Below are 22,695 nucleotides of genomic sequence, written 5' to 3' on the forward strand. Positions count from 1 at the left end.
AATGATAGAATTTCAGGCATCTGGGAACTGGAGCTGGTTTTATTGGGAGGAGGGGCCTGAATGGCTCCCTGTGCCCCTCATACAAGCCAGCAGCTGCCTATGCAGTCAGGTTACAAAGCTTAGCCTGTGATAAAACTGGTAATTTTCAGCAAGCATTCATCTGCATATGGTCATCTGCACTAAAGCTGCTGCCCCATACTGTAAATTGGTCCAGCCACTACGGGAAAAAAAAAAAAAGATCCTTCAAGAAATAAAAAATAGAACTACCATGTGCTATAGCAATTCTACTTCTGGGAATGTATTCAAAGGAAATGAAAACATATGAGGAGATAGCTGCACCCCATGTTCACTGGAGCATTATTTACAATAGCCAAGACATGGGAACAATGTTAAGTGCCCATCAACAAATAAACAGATAAGGAAAATGTGATACACATACATGCGCAAACACATACAAACAATGGAATATTATTTAGCCATAAAAAAGAAAATCCTGCTGGGAACCTGAGAGAGTTCCAAGTTAGATGAATGCAAAGAAATCCATGCCAAGATACATTATAGTTAAAGTGGCAAAAGTTAAAGATAAGGAGAGAATCTTTAAAACAGCAAGAAAAAACAACTTGTTACCCAAAAAAAACCCATAAAATTACCAGCAGATTTTTCAGCAAAAGCTTTGCAGGCGAGAAGGAAATGCCTTGATTTTTCTAAGTGCTAAAAGTTAAAAAAAAACTTCCCACTAAGAATACTCTACCCAGCAAAGCTCTACTTGAGAAGTGAAGAATAAAGATAACAGTTCTCCAGACAAGCAAAAGCTAAAGGAGTTCATCACCACTAAACTCACCTTACAAGAAATAATAAAGACTTCTTTAAGCTCAATGGAAAGGGCACTAATTTACCAACAGGAAAATTTACAAAAGTATGTGTCACTGGTAAAGATTTACAAATACATAGCAAAGGTGGTAGATTATTAACTTATAAAGCTAGCATAAAAGTTAAAAAGATAAAAGTACTAAAAATAACTAACTACAATAATTAGTTAAGGACACACACAAGAAGAGGCTTCCCAGGTGGTGCTAGTGGAAAAGAACCTGCCTGCCAATGCAGGAGACACAAGAGACGTGGGTTCTACCCCTGGGTTGGGAAGATCCCCAGAAGAGGGCATGACAACCCACTCCAGTATTCTTGCCTGAAGAATTCCATGGACAGAGGAACCTGGCATGGACAGAGTCCACAGGGTGGCAAAGAGTTGGACATGACTGAAGCAACTTAGCATGCATGCAAGCACACACAAGCAAAAAAAATGTAAAATGGAGGGAAGAGTAAAATGTAGAGCTTCTGAATGGGATCAAACTTATTATCAATTTTAAATAGACTGTTATGTTGTTATACATAAGCCTCAAGGTAAAGAATAAGCCAATAGTAGATATGCAAAAAGAAAGAAATGTAAGCATACTACTAAAGAAAATCATCAAACCACAAAGGAAGAAAGCATGAAAATAAAGAACAGAGGGAGTACAAAACAGACAAAAACAATTAAAATGAGAATAAGTACATACCTATCAATAGTTACTTTAAATGTAAATGTACTCAATTCTACAATCAAAAGACAATGAGTGGCTGAGTGGATGAATACATAACACCCATCGATGCGCTGCCTACAAGAGACCCATTTCAGATGTAGGAATATACACAGACTGAAAGTAAAGGGATGGAAAAACATTTTCCATGCAAATAAAAATCAATAGAAAGCTAAGGTAGCTATACTTCTATGGGACAAAATAGACTTTAAAACAACAACAGACAATGAATGACATTGCATAATGATAAACAAGTCAACCCAACAAGAGGATACAATATGTGTAAGTATTTATACACCCAACATAGGAGCAAATAAGTTTATAAAACAAATATTAACAGACCTAAAGGAAGAAACAGACAGCAACACAATTATAATAGGAGACTTTATACCTCACTTTCATCAATGAACAGATCTTCCTTACAGAAAATCAAAAGAAACAATCCCATCCACCACTGCAATGAAAAGAATAAAACACTTAGGAATACATTTACCCAAAGAAACAAAAGACCTATATATTGAAAAATATAAAACACTGATGAAAGAAATCAAAGATGACACAAATAGATGGAGAAATATACCATGTTCGTGGATTGGAAAAATCAATATAGTGAAAATGAGTATACTACCCAAAGCAATCTATAGATTCAATGCAATCCCTATCAAGCTACTGAAAACTTGTTGCTGAACCACGCAAAGATGCCGGGATTCTTGGCCTCTGGAGGAGAAGAAATCAATCCAGGGCCAGAAACGAGGCTTGACTGCTCAGAGCTTTTGTGTAATAAAGTTAAAAGACTCTGATGCTGGGAGGGATTGGGGACAGGAGGAGAAGGGGACGACAGAGGATGAGATGGCTGGATGGCATCACTGACTCGATGGACGTGAATCTGAGTGAACTCCGGGAGTTGGTGATGGACAGGGAGGCCTGGCGTGCTGCGATTCATGGGGTTGCAAAGAGTCGGACACAACTGAGCGACTTAACTGAAATGAACTGAAAGGAGACAGAGAAAGCTTCTGACATAGGCATCAGAAGGGGGCACAAAGAGTACCGCCTTGCTAGTGTTAGCCATGGAGTTATATATTCTCTAATTAGTTATTACAGTGAATCAAAAGAATGTCTGGAGGTTGTAAAGACCTCACTAGACCTATTCCCATAATTTACACCTTAAGATAACAGGATTAGCCAGAAGGTTTTTTTACAGAGACTAGTCTTCAAGCAGGATACATTATTGTTATATAATCCTAAGGAATGTAGAGGGACAAAAAAAGCTTGTCCTTTCTTCCTCCTTGAGAATTCCAGACCCTTCTCTCCTTGGGGACCCCTAGACTTCTTATCAACCTGCCTAGGAAATGACTCTCACTACCAATGGTATTTTTTTACAGAACTAGAACAAATAATTTCAAAATTTGTATGGAAATACAAAAAACCTCAAATAGCCAAGCAATCTTGAGAAAGAAGAATGGAACTGGAGGAATCAACCTGCCTGACTTCAGACTATACTACAAAGCCACAGTCATTAAGACAGTATGGTACTGGCACAAAGACAGAAATATAGATCAATGGAGCAAAACAGAAAGCCCAGAGATAAATCCATGTACCTATGGACACCTTATCTTTGACAAAGGAGGCAAAAATAAACAATGGAGAAAAGACAATCTCTTTATCAAGTGGTGCTGGGAAAACTGGTCAACCACCTGGAAAAGAATGAAACTAGATCACTTTCTAACACCATATACAAAAATAAATTCAAAATGGATTAAAGATCTAAATGTAAGACAGAAACTGTAAGACTCTTAGAGGAAAACGTAGGCAGAACACTCTCTGACATAAATCACAGCAAGATCCTCTATGATCCACCTCCCAGAGTAACGGAAATAAAAACAAAAATAAACAAATGGGACCTAATTAAACTTAAAAGTGTCTGTACAACAAAGGAAACTATAAGCAAAGTGAAAAGGCAGCCTTCGGAATGGGAGAAAACAATACCAAATGAAACAACTGACAAAGACTTAATCACCAAAATATACAGGCAATTCATGCAGTTCAATACTAGAAAAATAAACAACCCAATCAAAGAGTAGGCCAAAGAACTAAACAGACATTTCTCCAAAGACATACAGATGGCTCATAAACACATGAAAAGATGCTCAACATCACTCATTATCAGAGAAATGCAAATCAAAACCACAATGAGGTACCATCTCACGCCAGAATGGATGCTATCAAAAAGTCTACAAACAATGCATGCTGGAGAGGGTGCGGAAAGCAAGGAACCCTCTTATGCTGTTGGTGGGAATGCAAACTAGTACAGCCACTATGCAGAACAGTGTGGTGATTTCTTAGAAAACTGGAAATAGAACTGCCATATGACCCAGCAATCCCACTGCTGGGCATACACACCGAGAAAACCAGAATTGAAAGAGACACGTGTACTCCAATGTTCACTGCGGCACTGTTTATAATAGCCAGGACATGGAAGCAACCTAGACGTCCATTGGCAGACAAATGGATAAGGAAGTAGTGGTACATATACACAATGGAATACTACTCAGCTATAAAAAAAGAACACATTGTAGTCAGATATAATGCGGTGGATGAAACTGGAGCTTATTGTACAGAGTGAAGTCAGTCAGAAAGAGAAACACCAACACAGTATACTAACACATATATATGGAATTTAGAAAGATGGTAACGACGATCCTATATGCAAGACAGCAAGAGAGACACAGTTGTGAAGAACAGACTTTTGGACTATGTGGGAGAAGGCAAGGGTGGGACGATACAAGAGAATAGCACTGAAACATGTATATTACCGTATGTAAAGATGACCAGTGCAAATTCGATGCATGAAGCAGGGCACCCAAAGTTGGTGCTCTGGGAACAACCCAGAGGGGTGGGGTGGGGGTGGGTTAGGATGGTGGGACACATATATACCCGTGGCTGATTCATATTGATATATGGCAAAAACCACAATATTGTAATTAGCCCCCAGTTAAAATAAATAAATTTTTTTAAAAAGCAGAAAAAAAATGATTGCCATGAAAATGAATGACACTGCATAATGATAAACAAGTCAAACCAACAAGAAGATATAATATTTGTAAATATTTATGCACCAAACATAGGAGCAAGTTAAGTATAGAAAACAAATATTAACAGACCTAAAGGAAGAAATAGACAGCAACACAATTACAATAGGAGACTTTATACCCCACTTTCATCAATGGACAGATCTTCCTTACAGAAAATCAGTAAGAAAACACTGGCCTTAAAAAACATATTAAACCAGATGGATTTAAAAGATACATATAGAATATTCCACCCAAAGCAACAGAATACACACTCCCTCTCAAGTACACATATAACATTCTCCAGGATAGACCACATGAATGGCCACAAAACAAGTGTTAATAAATGTAAGAAATCATAAAGTATCTTTTTTTGACCACAATGGTATAAAACCAGAAATCAATTATAGGAAGGAAACTGAAAAAAAATCACAAATATGTGAAGGTTAAGCAACATGTTACTGAACAACCAACAGGAAGAAAACCAAGAGAAAAAAAAAAAAAAATCTAGAAATGGATAAATTCCTAGAAACATACAACCTACCAAGAGTGTATTGTGAAGAGACAGATAGTCTGAACAGACCAATTACTACTGAAGAGGTCAAATCAGTAATTAAAAACCTCCCAATAAACAAAAGTCCAGGATCAGGCAGCTTCATTGGTGAATTCTACCAAAGATTTAAAGAAGGATTAATACCAATCTTTCTCAAACTCTTACAAAATACAGAAGAGTCGGAAACACTCACAAACTTATTTTACAAGGCCAGCATTATCCTACCAAAACAGGACAAGGACACCAAAAGAAAATTAAAGGCCAATACCCCTAATGTACACAGATCAGAAATGCTCACCAAAATATTAGCAAATTGAATTCAACAATACATTAAAAAGATAATACACCATGATCAAGTAGAGCTTACTTCAGGGATAGAAAGATGGTCCAACATCTGCAAATCCATCAGTGTGATACACCATATCAACAAATGAAGGATAAAACTCATGATCATATCAATAGATACAGAAAAAGCAATTGAAAAACTTCAACATCTATTTGTGATGAAAACGCCTCAGCAAAGTAAGTACAGAAGAAGCATACCCCAACATAATAAAGACCATATATGCCAAGCCCATAGCTAATATCAGATTCAATGGTGAAAAGCTGACAGCTTTTCCTCTAAGATTAGGCACAAGACAAGGATGCACACTCTTGACACTTTTACTCAATGTAGTATTGGAAGTTCTAGCCACAGCAACCATGCAAGAAAAAGAAAAGGTATCCAACTCAGAAAGAAAGAAGTAAAATTGTCACTATTTGAACATGACATATTATACACACAAAAAACTCTAAAGTTAGAAATAAATGAATTCGGTAAAGTTGCAGGACAAAAAAATCAATACACGGTTTTATGTGGTGTTTCAAAACATACACTGATAATGAAATTATCATCAACAGAAACTAAGAAAACAATTTACAACATTTAAAGGAATAAAATGCCAAGGATTATACTTAAACAAGAAGGTGAAAGTCCTGTACAGTGAAAACTATAAGACATTGATGCAAGAAATTAAACACACAAATAAATGGAAAGATATTCTATGCTCAAGGATTGGAAAAATTAATACCATTAAAATGTTTATACTACCCAAAGTAATTGACAGATCCATTACAATCCCTATCAAAATTCCAATAGAGAGAGATCTCTGCAAGATGGCGGAATAGAAGGGCCTGCGGTCACCTCCTCTCGTGAAAACATCAGAATCAAAACTAACTGTTGAGCAACCAGTGACAAAAAATACTAGAAGGCACCAAAAGAAAAGGTATTTTCAAAGAAAAGAAGCCACAACAAGATGGTAGGAGAGGTGCTTTTGTGATATTATCAAATCCCAACCTTTAGACACACTCATCAAGAAAAAAAGGGAGAAGACTCAAATCAATAAAATTAAAAATGAAAAAGAAGCTACAACAAACACTACAGAAATATAAAAAATCATAAGAGACTATTGCAAGCAACTATATGCCAGTGAAAATAAACAATCTAGAAGAAATGGACAATTCTTAGAAAGGTACCATCTCCCAAGACTGGACCAAGAAGAAACAGAAACTATGAACAGACCAATTACAAGTACTGAAATTGAAACTATGACTTAAAAACTCCTTACAAACACAAGTCTAGGACCACATGGCTTCACAGGTGAATTTTATTAAAAATTTAGAGGAAAATTAACACCCATCCTCCTCAAATTCTTCCAAAAAACTGCAGAGGAAGCAACACTCCCAAACTCACTTTACAAGGCTACCATCACCCTGATACCAAAAACCAGATAAAGATATAACAGAAAAAGAAAATTACAGGCCAATATCACTGAATATAGATGTAAAAATCCTCAACAAAATACTAGCAAACCAACCCAACAATACATCAAAAGGATCATATGCCATGATTACGTGGGATTTATCCCAGAGATGCAAGGATTTGTCAATATCTGCAAATCAATCACTGTGACATACTACATTAACAAACTGAAGAATAAAAACTATATGATCTCAATAGGTGCGGAAAAAGCTTTTGACAAATTCAACACCCATTTATAACTTGAAAAAAAAAAAAATCTCCAGAAAGTGGGCATAGAGGAAACCTACTTCAACATAATACAGGCCACACACAACAAGTTCACAGCAAACATCATTCTCAATTGTGAAAAACTGAAACCGTTTCCTCTGAGAACAGCAACAAGGCAAAGGTGTCCACTCTCACCACTATTATTTAACATGGTTTTGGAAGCCCTAGCCACAGCAATCAGATAAGAAAAAGAAATAAAAGGAATTCAGATTGAAAAAGAAGTAAAACTGTCATTGTTTGCCAATGACATGATAGTATACATAGAAAATCCTAAAGATGCCACCAGGAAACTACTACAGCTAATCAATGAACTTGGTAAAGTTGCAGAATACAAAATCAATGCACAGAAATGTTTTGTTCTTATACACTAACAATAAAAGATCATAAAGAGAAATTAAGGAAACAATCCCATTTATCACTGCAACAAAAAGAATAAACTACCTAGGAATAAACCTACCAAAGGAGGTAAAAACTTGTACTCAGAAAACTATAAAACGCTGATGAAAGAAATTAAAGATGACCCAAAACGATAGTGAGACAGTTCATGTTCTTGGATTGGAAGAATCGACATTGCAAAAATGACTATACTACCAAAGCAATCTACAGGTTCAATGCAATCCCTATCAAATTACCAATGGCATTTTTCACAGAATTAGAGCAAAAAATTTTATAATTTGTATGGAAACAGAAAACATCCCAAATAGCCAAAGCAAGCTTGAGGAAGAGAAATGGAGCTGGGGGAATCAGGCTCCTTGACTTCAGACAATAGCATAAAGCAAAGTCATCAAGACAGTGTGGTGCTTACACAAAAACAGAAATATAGACCAATGGAACAGACTAGAAAGCTCAGAGATAAAGCCACACACTTAATCTATGACAAAGGAGGCAAGAATATACAATGGAGAAAAGACAGTCTCTTCAATAAGCAGTACTGGGAAAACTGGACAGCTATATGTAAAAGAATGAAATGAGAACATTCTCTAACACCATACTGAATGTCAAAGAATTGATGCTTTCAAATTGTGATGCTGCAGAAGACTCTTAAGAGTCCCTTGGACAGCAAGTAAAACAAACCAGCCAATCCTAAAGGATATCAGCTCTGAAGAGTCACTAGAAAGACTGATGGTGAAGCTGAAGCTCCAGTACTTTGGCCACCTGATGTGAAGAGCCGACTCACTGGAAAAGATCCTCATGCTGGGAAAGACTGAGGGCATAAGAAAGGGACGATGGAAGACGAGATGGTTGGATTGTATCATCAACTCAACAGACATGAATTTCAACAAACTCTGGGAGATGGTGAAGGAAAAGGAAGCCTGGCGTGCGGCAGGAAGTCCATGGGGTTGCAAAGAGTCAGACATGACTGAGAGACTGAACAACAACAAAAACACCATACACAAAAATAAACTCCAAATGAACTGAAGACCTAGACGTGAGACCTGGCACTATAAAACTGCTAGAGGAAAACACAGGCAGAACACTCTTTCACATAAATCACAGCAGATTTTTTCTCTACCCACCTCCTAACGAAAATAAAGACAAAACTAAACAAATGAGACCTAATTAAATGTAAAAGCTTTTTGCACAAAGATAACGATAGATGAGACAAAAAGACAACCTTCAGAATGGAAGAAAATATTTGGAAATGAAGCAACTGACAAAAGATTAACTTCCAAAATATATAAACAGCTCATGAAGCTCAATAACAAAAAAACAACCCAATCAAAAAACGGGCAGAAGAACCTAAACAGACATTTCTCCAAAGAAGACAACTATTTTTGTTTAGTCACTGCTGCTGCTGCTGCTGCTAAGTCGCTTCAGTCGTGTCCGACTCTGTGCAACCCCATAGACGGCAGCCCACCAGGCTCCCCCGTCCCTGGGATTCTCCAGGCAAGAACACGAGTGGGCTGCCATTTCCTTCTCCACTGCATGAAAGTGAAAAGTGAAAGCAATGTCACTCAGTCATGTCGAACTCTTCGCGACCCCAGGGACTGCAGCCCACCAGGCTCCTCTGTCCATGGGATTCTCCAGGCAAGAGGACTGGATTGGGTTGCCATTAGTCACTGAGTCATAGCCAACTCTTTTGTGACCCCATGGACTGTAGTCTGCCAGGCTCCTCTGTCCATAGGATTTCCCAGGCAAGAATACTGAAGTAGGTTGCTGTTTCCTTTTCCAGGTGATCTTCCTGACCTAGAGATTGAACCCATGTTTCCTGCTTGGCAGGCAAACTCCTGGATTGTAGGCAAAGTTTTTTGTTTTTTGTTTTTTAACCACTGAGCCACTAGGAAGCCCATACAGATGGCCAAAAGGCACATGAAAAGATGGTCAACATAACCAATTATTACAGAAAGTGCAGATCAAAACCACAATGAGCTATCACTTCACATCAGTCAGAATGACCAAGCAGGGAACTCAGCTCAGTGCTCTGTGGTGACCTAGATGGATGGGGTGTGGGGGAGAGATGGAGGTCTAAGAGGGAAGGGATGTATGTATACACAGCTTGTTCACTTTGTTGTACAGCAAAACGAACACAAAATTGTAAAGCAACTATACCCCAATTAAAAAAATACAAGAATAGGTATGTAAATAACAAAAATCACTTCGCTGTACACCTAAAACTAATACAACAATGTAAATCAAATATACTTCAATATAAAATTTAAAAGATAAAAATTTGCTCTTAAATAATTTTTAAAAAATACATATATAAACGTGTGTGTGTGTGTAACTGAACCACAGTGCTTTACAGCAGAAATTAACATTATGAATCAATAATACTTCAATTAAAAAAAAATAAAACAGTAAAATGTGAAAAAGATTCCAATGGCATTTTAAAAAGAAATAGAACAATCTTAAAATCTGTGTGGAACCGTGAAAGACCCTCAACTATCCAAAGCAGTCTTGAAAAAGAACAACAAATCTGGAGGCCTCATGTTCTCGCATTTCAAACTACCTAGGAAAGCTGTAGTAATGAAAACAGTATGATACTGGCACAAAGTCAGACAATGGAACAGAATAACAAGCCCAGAAACAAACACAGGCATCTATGGTCAACTAATGCACAGTGAAGGAGCCAAGAATATACAATGGAGAAAGGACAGTGTCTTCAATAAATACTGTTGAGGAAATTCAACAAGCAATGGAAAAGAATAAAACTGCACCACTATCTTACACTATACACAAAAATCAACTCATAACAGACTAAAAACTTGAACATACGAGTTGAAACCATAAAACTCCATGCGGAAAACAGACAGTAAGCACTTTGATATTTGTATTGGCAATGATTTTGGAGTTGATGCCAGAAGAAAAGGCAACAAAAGCAAAAATAAATAAGTAGGTCTATATTAAACTAAAAGGTTTCTACACAGCAAAAGAAACAATTGACAAAATGAAAAGGCAACCTATGGACCTTTATAAAAACTCTGACAACACAAGAGCTAAAAACTCAAGAGCACTTTTCCAAAGAAGACATACAAATGGCCAACATCACTAATGTTGGAAATGAGGGAAATGCAAATCAAAACCATAATGAAATAGCACCTCACACCTGTTAGAGTGGCTATTATCAAAATGACAGGAAATAACAAGTGTTGGTGAGGATGTAGAGAAACAGGAACCCTGGTTCACTGTTGATGGGAACATAAATTGGAGCAGCCACTATGGAAAGCACTGTGGAGGTTCCTCAAAAAATTAAAAATAGAACTACCACATGATTCAGCAGTTCTACTTCTGAAAATTCATCCAAAGGAAACAAAAACACCAACTCAAAGGGATATAAGGGCTTCCCTGGTAGCTCAGCTGGTAAAGAATCCGCCTGAAATGCAGGAGAAATGGGTTTGATTGCTGGGTCAGGAAGATCCGCTGGAGAAGGATCGGCTACCCACTCCAGTATTCTCAGGCTTCTCTGGTGGCTGAGCTGGTAAAGAATCTGTCTGCAACAGGATATATGCACTCCATGTTCATTGCAGCATTACGTGTAATAGCCAAGATACAGAAATACGGCAACAACCAGAATGGCCATCAATGGAAGAATGGATAAAGTATGACACACACTCCCCTATGTAAACAAAAAGGAGTATTAATTGGTCATAAAAATGAAGGAAATTCTGCCATTCGTGACAAAATGGATGGACCTTGACAGCACTGCTAAGTAAAGTAAGTCAGAGAAATTAAAATGCCATATATACCATATAATCTCTCTTGTATGTAGAATCTTAAAAACAGTAACAGGAAAACCAAACTCACAGGAAAAAAAGATCAGATCTGTTTCTAAGGACAGAGGGTTCAGGCAGGAGGGATTGGAGGAAAGTGGTCAAAAGGTACAAACTTCCAGTTATCAGGTAAGTACTAGGAATGTAATACCCAACATGAAGACTATGGTTAACATTGCTGTATGAGACACAGGAAATTTGTTGAGAGCAGGTCCTGAGAGTTGTTATCACAAGGAGAAAAAACTTCTTTTTTGTATATGAGACGATGAATACTAACTATACAAATAGTTGAGAAAAGAAAAGTGAAAGGCAAAGGAGAAAAGGAAAGAGATACCCATCTGAATACAGAGTCCCAAAGAATAGCAAGGGAGATAAGAAAGCAATCTTAAGCGAACAATGCAAAGAAATAGAGGAAAACAATAGAATGGGAAACACTGAGATCTGTTCAAGAAAATTAGAGCTACCAAGGGAACACTTCATGCAAAGATGGGCACAAAAAAGGACAGAAATGGTATGGACCTAACACAAAAGATATTCAGAAGAGGTGGCAGGAATACACAGAATTGTACAAAAAAAAGATCTTAATGATCTCGGCCAAGTCTCATCTGCTCTGATGTTTGAATCTCTGGAAATTTCATTAAAAAGTCAGCAAAATTTTGCAAGGATGGCATCTTCACAAAAGAACCCATCCCTTTCTTTGGAATCCCTTATCAGAACATTCATCCCTCATTTGCAGTTTAAAATATTTCTCAAAAAAGAAAGAGGCACTCTCCCAAAATCACCTTGGGCTTTTTGCCAGGCAAAAAGGAGCAAGTGTATTTTCTTGATCAAGGAGATTCACACATGAGGGTGGAATTCAGTTGAGGTGGTAGCATGGATATATATTTGAAAAATCTGAGGTGAGATAACTTTTTATCAGAATTTTTGGCAAAAATTATCTTCTTGGCGATGCCCTAAAGCTTATCCTGTAAATCTTGGCAAGCCTTCTGTCAAGGGGTCTCAACCTAGAAGATTTAGGCATAGTTTCCTTTGAATCTTCAGTCCCCAGGTTTCTCTGATGTGCTGGGGACCCCGCACGAAGGCCTGCCCCCTTCTCTCTGGGAGGAGTCAGGTGTGCTCCCGCCCTGTGCCAGGAGCTCTCTTCTCTGTCACTGGAATGCCTAGACACCTTCTCCTTCAATGTTGCCTTCCCAGAGAAGCCTCCCCCGACCACCTATGTAAGGCGATGCTGCCCTACTGTCACTCCACTTTACCATGGGCAGAGAGCCACTCGCTGCCCACCCCGCTTCTGTAATGACTCTGCCTCCCTCACCAGACCAGAGCTCACTGAGCACCGAGGTGCTATACCCTCACTACCAAGAAGGGGAGCAAGCACAGGCCGACGAGAAAACACAGATCGCACGCGTGCATCTTCCTTCAACTACTCAAGTGTCAAACGGGAAAACAATAAGGCAACTTTCAAAATTTCTTAATGGGATAATATGCTGTATATGTGAGTAATAGCCATCAAGGTTAAAAATACACTGTCTCCTTCAGCAAGTCCATGTGGAGGCCTTTCTCCTACAGATGCACTTGCACACAGAGACCCAGGCACAGTGATGGTCACTATGGCATGGTTTCTCAGAATGGACACAAGGAACAATCCACAGAGAACTGGGTACACTGGTTCTGTTTACAGTATCAGTAACTGGGGTCACACCATGAGATACTAAAGCAGCTCACATGCCAAGATGAACAAGAACCGCCAAGGGAGTTAAGAGAAACAGTTGACGTGTGCCAGACACTGCTGCAAGCATTCCACATGGATTCTCTTTTAAGCTTCCCAACCACCCTGTGACATACCTCCAGTTTACAGATGAGGAAACTGAGATGCTAGAGATATAAACTTTCCAAAGTCACACAACCAGGAACTATCAGAACTGGAATACAAAGCTGGCACCAGCAACCACTGAAGCCACACTGCCAAGTCATCGGGGAATAAGATTCATAAAAGAAGAGAGGCGAAAAGCAAAGGAGAAAAGGAAGATAGAAGCGTCTGAATGCAGAGTTCCACAGAAGAGCAGAAGAGATAAGAAAGGCTTCCTCAGAGATCAATGCAAAATAGAGGAAAACAACAGAATGAGAAAGACTAGAGATCTTTTCAAGAAAATTAGAGATACCAAGGGAACATTTCATACAAAGACAGGCTTGATAAAGGACAGAAATGGTATGGACCTAACAGAAGCAGAAGATATTAAGAAGAGGTGGCAAGAATACACAGAAGAACTGTACAAAAAAGATCTTCATGACCCAGATAATCACGACGGTGTGATCACTCACCTAGAGCCAGACATCCTGGAATGTGAACTCAAGTGGGCTTTAGAAAGCATCATTACGAACAAAGCTAGTGGAGGTGATGGAATTCCAGTTGAGCCATTTCAAATCCTAAAAGATGATGTTGTGAAAGTGCTCCACTCAATATGCCAGCAAATTTGGAAAACTCAGCAGTGGCTGCAGGACTGGAAAAAGTGAGTTTTCATTCCAATCCCAAAGAAAGGCAATGCCAAAGAATGCTCAAACTACTGCACAATTGCACTCATCTCACACGCTAGGAAACTAATGCTCAAAATTCTCCAAGCCAGGCTTTAACAATACGTGAACTGTGAACTTCCTGATGTTCAAGCCGGTTTTAGAAAAGGCAGAGGAACCAGAGATCAAATTGCCAACATCCGCTGGATCATGGAAAAAGCAAAAGAGTTCCAGAAAAACATCTATTTCTGCTTTATTGACTATGCCAAAGCCTTTGACTGTGTGGATCACAATAAACTGTGGAAAATTCTGAAAGAGATGGGAATACCAGACCACCTGACCTGCCTCTTGAGAAACCTATATGCAGGTCAGGAAGCAACAGTTAGAACTGGACATGGAACAACAGACTGGTTCCAGATAGGAAAAGGAATACGTCAAGGCGGTATATTGTCACCCTGCTTATTTAACTTCTATGCAGAGTACATCATGAGAAACGCTGGGCTGGAAGAAGCACAAGCTGGAATCAAGATTGCTGGGAGAAATATCAATAACCTCAGATATGCAGATGACACCACCCTTATGGCAGAAAGTGAAGAGGAACTAAAGAGCTTCTTGATGAAAGTGAAAGAGGAGAGTGAAAAAGCTGGCTTAAAACTCAACATTCAGAAAACAAAGATCATGGTATATGGTCCCATCACTTCATGAGAAATAGATGGGGCAACAATGGAAATGGTGTCAGACTTTATTTTGGGGGGCTCCAAAATCACTGCAGATGGTGACTGCAGCCATGAAATTAAAAGATGCTTACTCCTTGGAAGAAAAGTTATGACCAACCTAGACAGCATATTCAAAAGCAGAGATATTACTTTGCCAACAAAGGTCCATCTAGTCAAGGCTATAGTTTTTCCAGTAGTCATGTATGGATGTGAGAGTTGGACTGTGAAGAAAGCTGAGTGCCGAAGAATTGATGCTTTTGAACTGTGGTGTTGGAGAAGACTCTTGAGAGTCCCTTGGACTGCAAGGAGATCCAACCAGTCCATTCTGAAGAAGATCAGCCCTGGGATTTCTTTGGAAGGAATGATGCTAAAGCTGAAACTCCAGTAGTTTGGCCACCTCATGTGAAGAGTTGACTCATTGGAAAAGACCCTGATGCTGGGAGGGATTGGGGGCAGGAGAAGAAGGGGACGACAGAGGATGAGATGGCTGGATGGCATCACGGACTCAATGGATGTGAGTCTGGGTGAACTCCGGGAGTTGGTGATGGACAGGGAGGCCTGGCGTGCTGCAGTTCATGGGGTCGCAAAGAGTCGGACACGACTGAGTGACTGAACTGAAAGATGTGTGTGTGTGTGTGTGTGTGTGTGTGTGTGTGTGTGTGTGTGTATATATATATATATTTAAAGCTAGTAGTATCAGGAAGGCTTTATATATCCATATGCTTTCATGTGCTTAGACTTTCTCAAAGGGTGCATGAGAACTCTGCTCTGGGGAGAAGTGGGAGGACTGTGGTGTGAGTGAGATTTTATTAACACATACTCTTTCATACTATCCAAACTCACACACACTACCCACACAAATACTCATTAAAGTCACTAAACTGTAGGGCTGAAATGGAACCCACTGTTTCACTAGGGTGGGTAAACTGAGGCACAGATTCGCCTGAGGCCACCCAATTAGGAGAAACCCCAAGGCACTTGCAAGGGCCCTGGACGCCCAGCACCCAGTGGGTTGTGTCGCCTTCTCTAACAGTTTCCACTATAGCTGACTCAGCTGTCACAACTGGAGACTTTCAAAACCTTCCAATTACATAGAATTGGGGGAAAAATTATGATTTGGAATTCAAGTGTTGACACTTGAAAAATACCAACTCCCTTTCACTACAAGTGCTTTAGCATGTAACTAAGGCTTTTTTTGCTTGTCTCTGGAAAGGTTATTTTCAGAACATTCCACTTAAACCTGGAGATGCAGGGTTCTCTGCTGTTTCTGGGAGCTGACACCACAATTTACATTAAACAAATGTTTTGAAAATTAGCTGTTCACGGTTCCAATTTCAGCTTCCCCCAGGGTTTAATGTTAGCCAAATACTGGTACAGTAAGCAGACAATGTGTTTTATTGTGTAGAAGAAAAACAGACCACCATAACAGACTTCCTGCTTTTGTAATCAAGGGAGAAGTTGAGTGTTCAAGTGATTATTGGCATATGGTTATTAGAAACACCGAGTTCCAAATATAGCTACTAGAAGCTAAAGACACACACACATATGCCCTCTGTATTTCGAATGCAAAAAGAAAGAAAAAGCATTCCCAATGTTTGGTAAGTCGTCAAGTTCATAAAGTCATGAGGCAAAAACTATGGCAGAAGACTGGGGGTGCTAGGGAGTGAGGTTCAACCCAGGATTGCCAGACACACTGGCGTTGAAGAGGTGCTCAAACATCAAGCAGCAGTGGCCCACGTGAGCAAGGCCACACCGTGGCCATGGCACAGGAAGGCTACGTGCAGGGACGCAGTTCTGCCCCTACTGGCCCCTGCTCTGCGGGCAGCCAGCTCCCTGAGGCCCACAATCAAGAGATGATGGACTTGGCATCTTCGTTTTATTTTTCAACATTTAAAAGAGCCAGGATGCCCTGGCTTTGCCCTGTCCTGCCCCTCCCCACAAATGCAAATGTTGTAAGGGGAAAAAAAAAAACCGTTCAATCTGCTAATTTTATAGTTAGCAGGAATGAGTAACAGTATTCTGTGAAATCCCCTGCCTGCCCCTAGCCTGCCCCAAGCCTCCTCCAGGACTTGTGAGCTAGGTGGAATGCAGTGTCTGGAAATAACTTACAGGACACTCTCCAGTATTAGGTTTCTCTCTCAAAGAAGCGGGAGTGATTCTGAGCCTGGTGGGTGGGGTGGGGTGGGGTTGAGAGGCTCTGTGGGCAAGAAGAATTTAAATTTTGTAGTTTTCAGGGAAGTGTTTGAAGACTAAAGGCAGAAGGGGATGGCAGAGGATGAGATGGCATCACCGACTCAACGGACATGAGTTTGAGCAAGCTCCAGGAGTTGGTGATGGACAGGGAAGCCCAGCATTTTTGCAGTCCATGGGGTCGCAAAGAGTCGGACACGACTGAGTAACTGAACTGAGGGAATGAGGGAAGTGACTGTCTACATACAGAAGGGTGAACGAAAAATATAGCCTCTTAATACCTTAGCTGAAGAGTCCATGAACTGTGTGGGTGGGAGGTTACAGGTCTGAGAAGGTGCCCCTCCATTTGGTGAAGGCCTGCCTGGTCTCTGGACGAGCCTGGAGGAGGGGACATGCTGGGAGCGTGGGCTGGTGCGTGGCTCTGGGTCAGGGCTCCTGGACCTGTCCTGGGAAGGTGTCTCACCATCTCCCTGCAGTGAGGGCTCTAGGGAAAACGTCCTGACGCTGACACTGCATTAGACCCCTCACGGCATTTCCAAGGGATGCGACTTACAAAATAGGAAAGCCACCTTCCGCCACAAAGAATTTCCTTAGTCTGGCTGGGGGGCCGGAAGGATGATTCCTGCAAGGACACCACAGGACAGGGCAGCCTTCAGATTCCATTTCACTAAACACAGAGCAGCACTGGTCCTAGCTTGCTGGTCCTGGGGTCTGTGACAACAGCTGAGAGGCAGAGCCCAGCCAGGAGGAACAGAGAACATGCGTCCCAGTTACCCCAGAGTCTCAGATGGCTGAGCACAACCAGTTATAGGTGTGGGCCTCCCGAGGGTGGATGAGCTAGATCCTGGCTTGGGATCAGTCGGCCCGCCCTACTCCGTAAGACACTAGGTCACACTCACGAGGAGGTTTCGCTCCCCACAAGATCAGCACCTATGGCCTAGTCTCAGTTCAAACTGGGTCCGGCAGGAGGCACCCAGACAACGCATCCATTTTCCTCCTAACAAGGCAATCATTTCAAAGAGCTGACTGTCTGAACCATTCCTGCTACAACAGGCTCGGAAGAGGACACGAAGCCATGGCAACACAACAACAGTTCGGACGTGTCAACGGCCAGTGTTGCAGCCAGCACCTCTGGGCAGGGCTTGATATCTGCTTGCACAGGGAAGCCCCTGCACACACAGGTACCCCCCCCTCCCCCGCCACAGGCGTGGGCATCTCCTCGAAGGGCAGGCACTGGCCCCTTCCAGCCTGGGGCTCTATGCCCCGGCACCTCCCCACATCACCTCTGCCCAGGGAAATCTAGTTTCCCACCTGCATCCAGACTCTGGCCACTTGAGCTGGACTAGCTGTCGTCAGTTCCATTTGTTTCCACAGGCCCCCAACCCAGGAGGGGAATGAGCCTTCAGCAGGAAGGGGCACCCTTGTGACCCCACCTACCTGCACCTGCCTGGCTCCACACCTCACACATCCCTGCCAAATCACATACTCACCTTGGATTTCCGGGCCCCTTTCTTGCCCCCTGTTTTCTTAGACACGGGCTTCTTCTGGGACGGAGACTTGGCCTTTTTGGCTGGGGGTGGTGTAATGATGGCTTCCAACTTCCCTTTGGATCCTCGTTTCTTCGCTAGCAACTCTGGATGGATGTTTGGTAACACACCCCCACTGGCTATGGTGACTCCTTTTAGCAGCTTGCAGGAAAACCAAATGAGCAGACGGTGAGCCGGACCACCCCGTCCATGACCTTCAAGAAGTCAGTCCTCCCACCCATGCTCCTGCTCTTGGCTGGCAGAGCGCTCTCCTCTGTGGCATCTACAAGGATGCTAACAGGACCCTGGCTCACTACACAGGGAGCAGGCTTCAGACTCCTTCACCTGGGTGGAGTTTCCAAACCATCTTTCTTCCAGGAGAGTCAAATATCTTTCTTTATTCCCCCTACCCCCAACCAATAAAGTCTTAGGGAAAAATTGCCACGGGGTGGGTGGGGGGAGGGCAGGTAAGTGGCTAATAGTCACAAGCAGTCCACACCCTCGACAGCCAGCCAAACACCACCCTCCCTCCGGATAGACAGCTCTTTGGCCTCAAGACTGCCTGCTGGGGTGTTAGGGTTGGGGAGGCAGAGGAGAGCCCCATACCTGATTCAGCTCTTCATCGTTGGCCACAGCCAGCAGGATGTGCCGGGGCGTGACCCTGCCCTTCTTGTTGTCTCTTGCCGCGTTGCCAGCCAGCTCCAGAATCTCCGCTTTGGGGAGAGGAGAGGAAGGGCGTATGGTCACATTATAGCATCAGAGAGTTGTGTGCACCCTCCCAAATCCCCTGTTCTCAGTGGCGGGAAGGGGAGCAGGCAGCAGTGTCCTGACGCCTGAGCCACGAAGCTGCAGGTGGTCTGCCTGGAAACACTTGGTGGCAAGTCACAATGGTGTTGAGAGGCAAAGCTGAGGGGGATAAGCGAGACCCCTGGCCCAACCCCTTTGTTGCAGACATGCAAAACTGAGGTTTAGAGAGGAGAAAGGAGTACTAGCTAAAGGCCCTCAGTGAGGAGTGGTAGAGCTCAGGTTTGAACTCTCTTCCCAGAACAGGGCTGCCCACAGTCAGCATGCCAGATATCATCAGCAGCAACCCCCTGGGGCCAGCACTGTGGTCCCTGAGCGAGGAGTCAAGCAGGGGTTTCCGGGACATCAGGGGGAGGTGGCATGTTACTCAGTACATTTCTGTTAACAGAATCAATGTAACAGAATCAATGTTGAACGCCTGCACACTCAGATTCAAAACTGGAAGGATATGACTGCACCCTTTACAAAGTCAACATCATAAAAACATAAAAGAAAAGAGGTGGGGTGTAGTAGATTAAAAGAGGCTACACAGACACAACAGCCAGATACAAAGTGTCAATACTCACTGGGATCCTGATTGCAAAAAAATTTATAGAAGTCATTCTGGAGACAACTGAGAGATCTGAGTGTAGGCTGGATAGTAGACACAAAGGAGTCACTGATTTTCCTGGGTGTGATAACAGTATTACCACTCTGAAGGGAGCATCTTGTCCTTAGGAGATACATGCTGAAGTATTTAGGGGTGAAGGGCCCTGGTATCTGCAATTTACTCAAATAATTCTGGAAGAGTCTACAGAGGCAAACAAATGTGGTGATGTAACAAAGGTGTTAACGTTAACACCTGTGAGAGAGTAAGACGTCAGAGTTCCTCTCTCAACATACTGTGTATTTGACATTTTCCACAAAATAATTAAGAACCCAGAAGGAGATGAGCCTGACCTATAGTTGGTGCTAAGTTAGAGGTTACTGACCAGTCTTTGAGGACAAGGTCTCAGCAGACAAGACAAAAGCACCAAAGATGGGAGAAATGAGGAAATGCCCTTCAGGAAGAGATTCTTTCCCCTCCTTGGTGGCCTAGCTCTCTTTGTGAACTGTCTACCTCATTACTTTCGTCTCATTTTCTTAATGAGAAATGCAGACTGTCCCCAAATGTATCTTACATCCCCACTTTTGCAATTCTGTCCACACCACAGCCCTGCCTGCAACATCCATCTAGCCCACCCTTCTGGGCTCAACTCAAGTCTGGCCTCTTCCTAGTACTAAAGGATTTATAATATTCAAAGTTATGTTGTAAACACTAGACTTGTCCAGCAAAGTTAAAACTTGGCATCATTATAAAATAATTGCAGGAAAAAAATTCTAGCTACATTAAAATCACATATTTAAAATTTACAATATTACATGGTTTACCCTGGGGAAGGAAATGGCAACCCACTCTAGTATTCTTGCCTGGAGAATCCCATGGACAGAGGAGCCTAATGGGCTATAGTCCATGGGGTCACAAGAGTCGGACACAAGTTAGTGACTAAACCTACATGGTTTACAATGTTAAACTACTGTTACAGCCGAACCCAATGCAAAAATGAGTCCGTGTGTCAAACTGAACAACTGCTTGGCTACCCATAGCTGGATCAGGAGGGTTCCCCTCAATCCAAGGCAGGAATTCAATAATCGCTGCACTGATGAAAAGTGGACACCAGGGACACCTGAGGCTCTGCCTGCTTGATGCTCCCAGGTCATAGGGATCCTTACGTGCATGTGCTTGAAAGGCACACCTGCAAGTCACTAGAGCGAGGCCCAGGGAAGAAGGCGATATAGTCAATACATCTCCTGCCCCCATCCAGTAGCTTCAACAGGGCTGTCCCCCGAACAGTCTGAGTACCAGGATCCCCCGTCAATTTTACCGAAGCTTCCCTGTAACTGACGGTTGGCTGTGTGTGCCGAAGCCCAGAGGAGATGACCCTGTCATGACCAAGCAAGAACGAGCGCCTGGGATGCTTAAGTGGTCTGATGTACAGCTGCAGAAATGAGCCCAGCTTGGACTGCACTCGCCCCCGTTCATGGGGGAGGCAGTATACCCACAACACTATTGTCTAACTCCCCGCCTGGAGGAAGCCAAGCAGGAGCCCAGACCCTGGGAGTCAGGGCCCAGGAAGGGGAGCCAGCCACAGCCAGCCCATGTGGCAGGGAGGCTGGAGAGGGGCTGCTGGCACCACTAGGCTGCAGCCCGCTTGGCTGGCTTCCTGACCTCTCCCACCCCCTCACCTCCCCAGCCTTTCTCCACTGTGGGGCCACAGGAAACATGGGGCCATCACTCTCTACAGCAGGAATATACAGAAGGGGGCTGGGGGATTACAACTTTGTCCCCATGATGGGCTAAGAATCCGTTACCAGGCCCTCATTAAAAAAGAGACAAAGAGAAACCCACCAGAGTGCCCTAAGCCCATCCCTGTGGTAAGAAGGTCGTTTGAAATTACGGTTTCTCGGGAAAGTGGAGGTGGCCTGTTTCCTCTTCCTGCCCAGAGTACTGGTGCAAGCTCTCCCCAAGAGAAGGCACCGTGGCCGTTGGTGGGGGTAGGGGGAAGAGGGATGTGGTCATTTTATTTTTGGCATCACTACTTTAGCTTTTTTCCTGTGGGGAAGGTGGTGACGATGAATTGCAGAACTCCAGCGTGTTCCAGCATCTGGGTGAGGGATAGGCCGTACGGAACACAAGCACGAGAAGCAGTGCGCTTCCCACTAAGCGGCACCCGCAGATGAGAAATATGACCAATTCTCCAGGAAATCCTCTGAACTGCCACTGATTTCACACCCCCCACACACCCCTACACTCTCCCATTATGCTGAAAATCTCCAATGGGCCAAGTCTTTCCACTTGTGATATTTCAAGGATTGTGCTGACTGCTAATTCAAGGCTTCCCCGGTGGCTCAGTGGTAAAGAATCCGTCTGCAACGCCGGAGACATGGGTTCAATCCTTGGGTTGGGACAATCCCCTGGAGAAGGAAACGGCAACCCACTCCAGTATTCTTGCCTGGGAAATCCATGAACAGAGGAGCGTGGCGGGTTCCAGTCCATAGTGTTGCAAAGAGTTGGACGTGGCTGAGCAACTAAACGGTGACAACTGCTAATTCAGCATGGACTCAGGGATGCCAGACAGGATCCGTCTGGGAGTGACGGCGAGACGCACATGCAGGGGTTGGGGAGGTGTGTGGAGAGGGGCGCGGAGTATCTAGCGCCTTGGAAATAGCTGGGCTCAAGTGTCCCTCCTTTGTCATTCCTCTGCCTCTTCACCAGGGACCCAGAAACCCCCTTTCTTTCTGCAAAACTCCAGCTCGCTTTTGATCTGTGAAGACCAAGATAGCTGGCCCTCCCACTCCCTACCTTCAAAGAGTGGACCCTCAGCCCCGTCGGGAGGGAGGGAGCAGCATCATATGGGGTAACAAAGAAGGGCAGAGGTTCACATTTTGGCTGAT

At 42.7% G+C, this 22,695-nt stretch overlaps 1 protein-coding gene across 5 annotated transcripts in view; it reads right to left on the reverse strand.

Annotated features, from left to right (window-relative positions):
- The window catches only part of LOC128050576 (core histone macro-H2A.1), an 81,479-nt gene that overhangs the window by 28,596 nt on the left and 30,188 nt on the right, over nt 1–22,695 (reverse strand). For all 5 annotated transcript variants that reach the window (XM_052642847.1, XM_052642850.1, XM_052642848.1 and 2 more), the window contains exons 3-4: nt 19,024–19,130; nt 18,382–18,579 (exon numbers count right to left, since the gene is read on the reverse strand). In XM_052642847.1, coding sequence (XP_052498807.1) covers nt 18,382–18,579; nt 19,024–19,130 — 305 coding nt within the window. The remainder of the gene's footprint in view (nt 1–18,381; nt 18,580–19,023; nt 19,131–22,695) is intronic.

This window comes from Budorcas taxicolor, chromosome 7, assembly GCF_023091745.1.
Source record: "Budorcas taxicolor isolate Tak-1 chromosome 7, Takin1.1, whole genome shotgun sequence".
In the NCBI taxonomy this organism is placed as follows: domain Eukaryota; kingdom Metazoa; phylum Chordata; class Mammalia; order Artiodactyla; family Bovidae; genus Budorcas; species Budorcas taxicolor.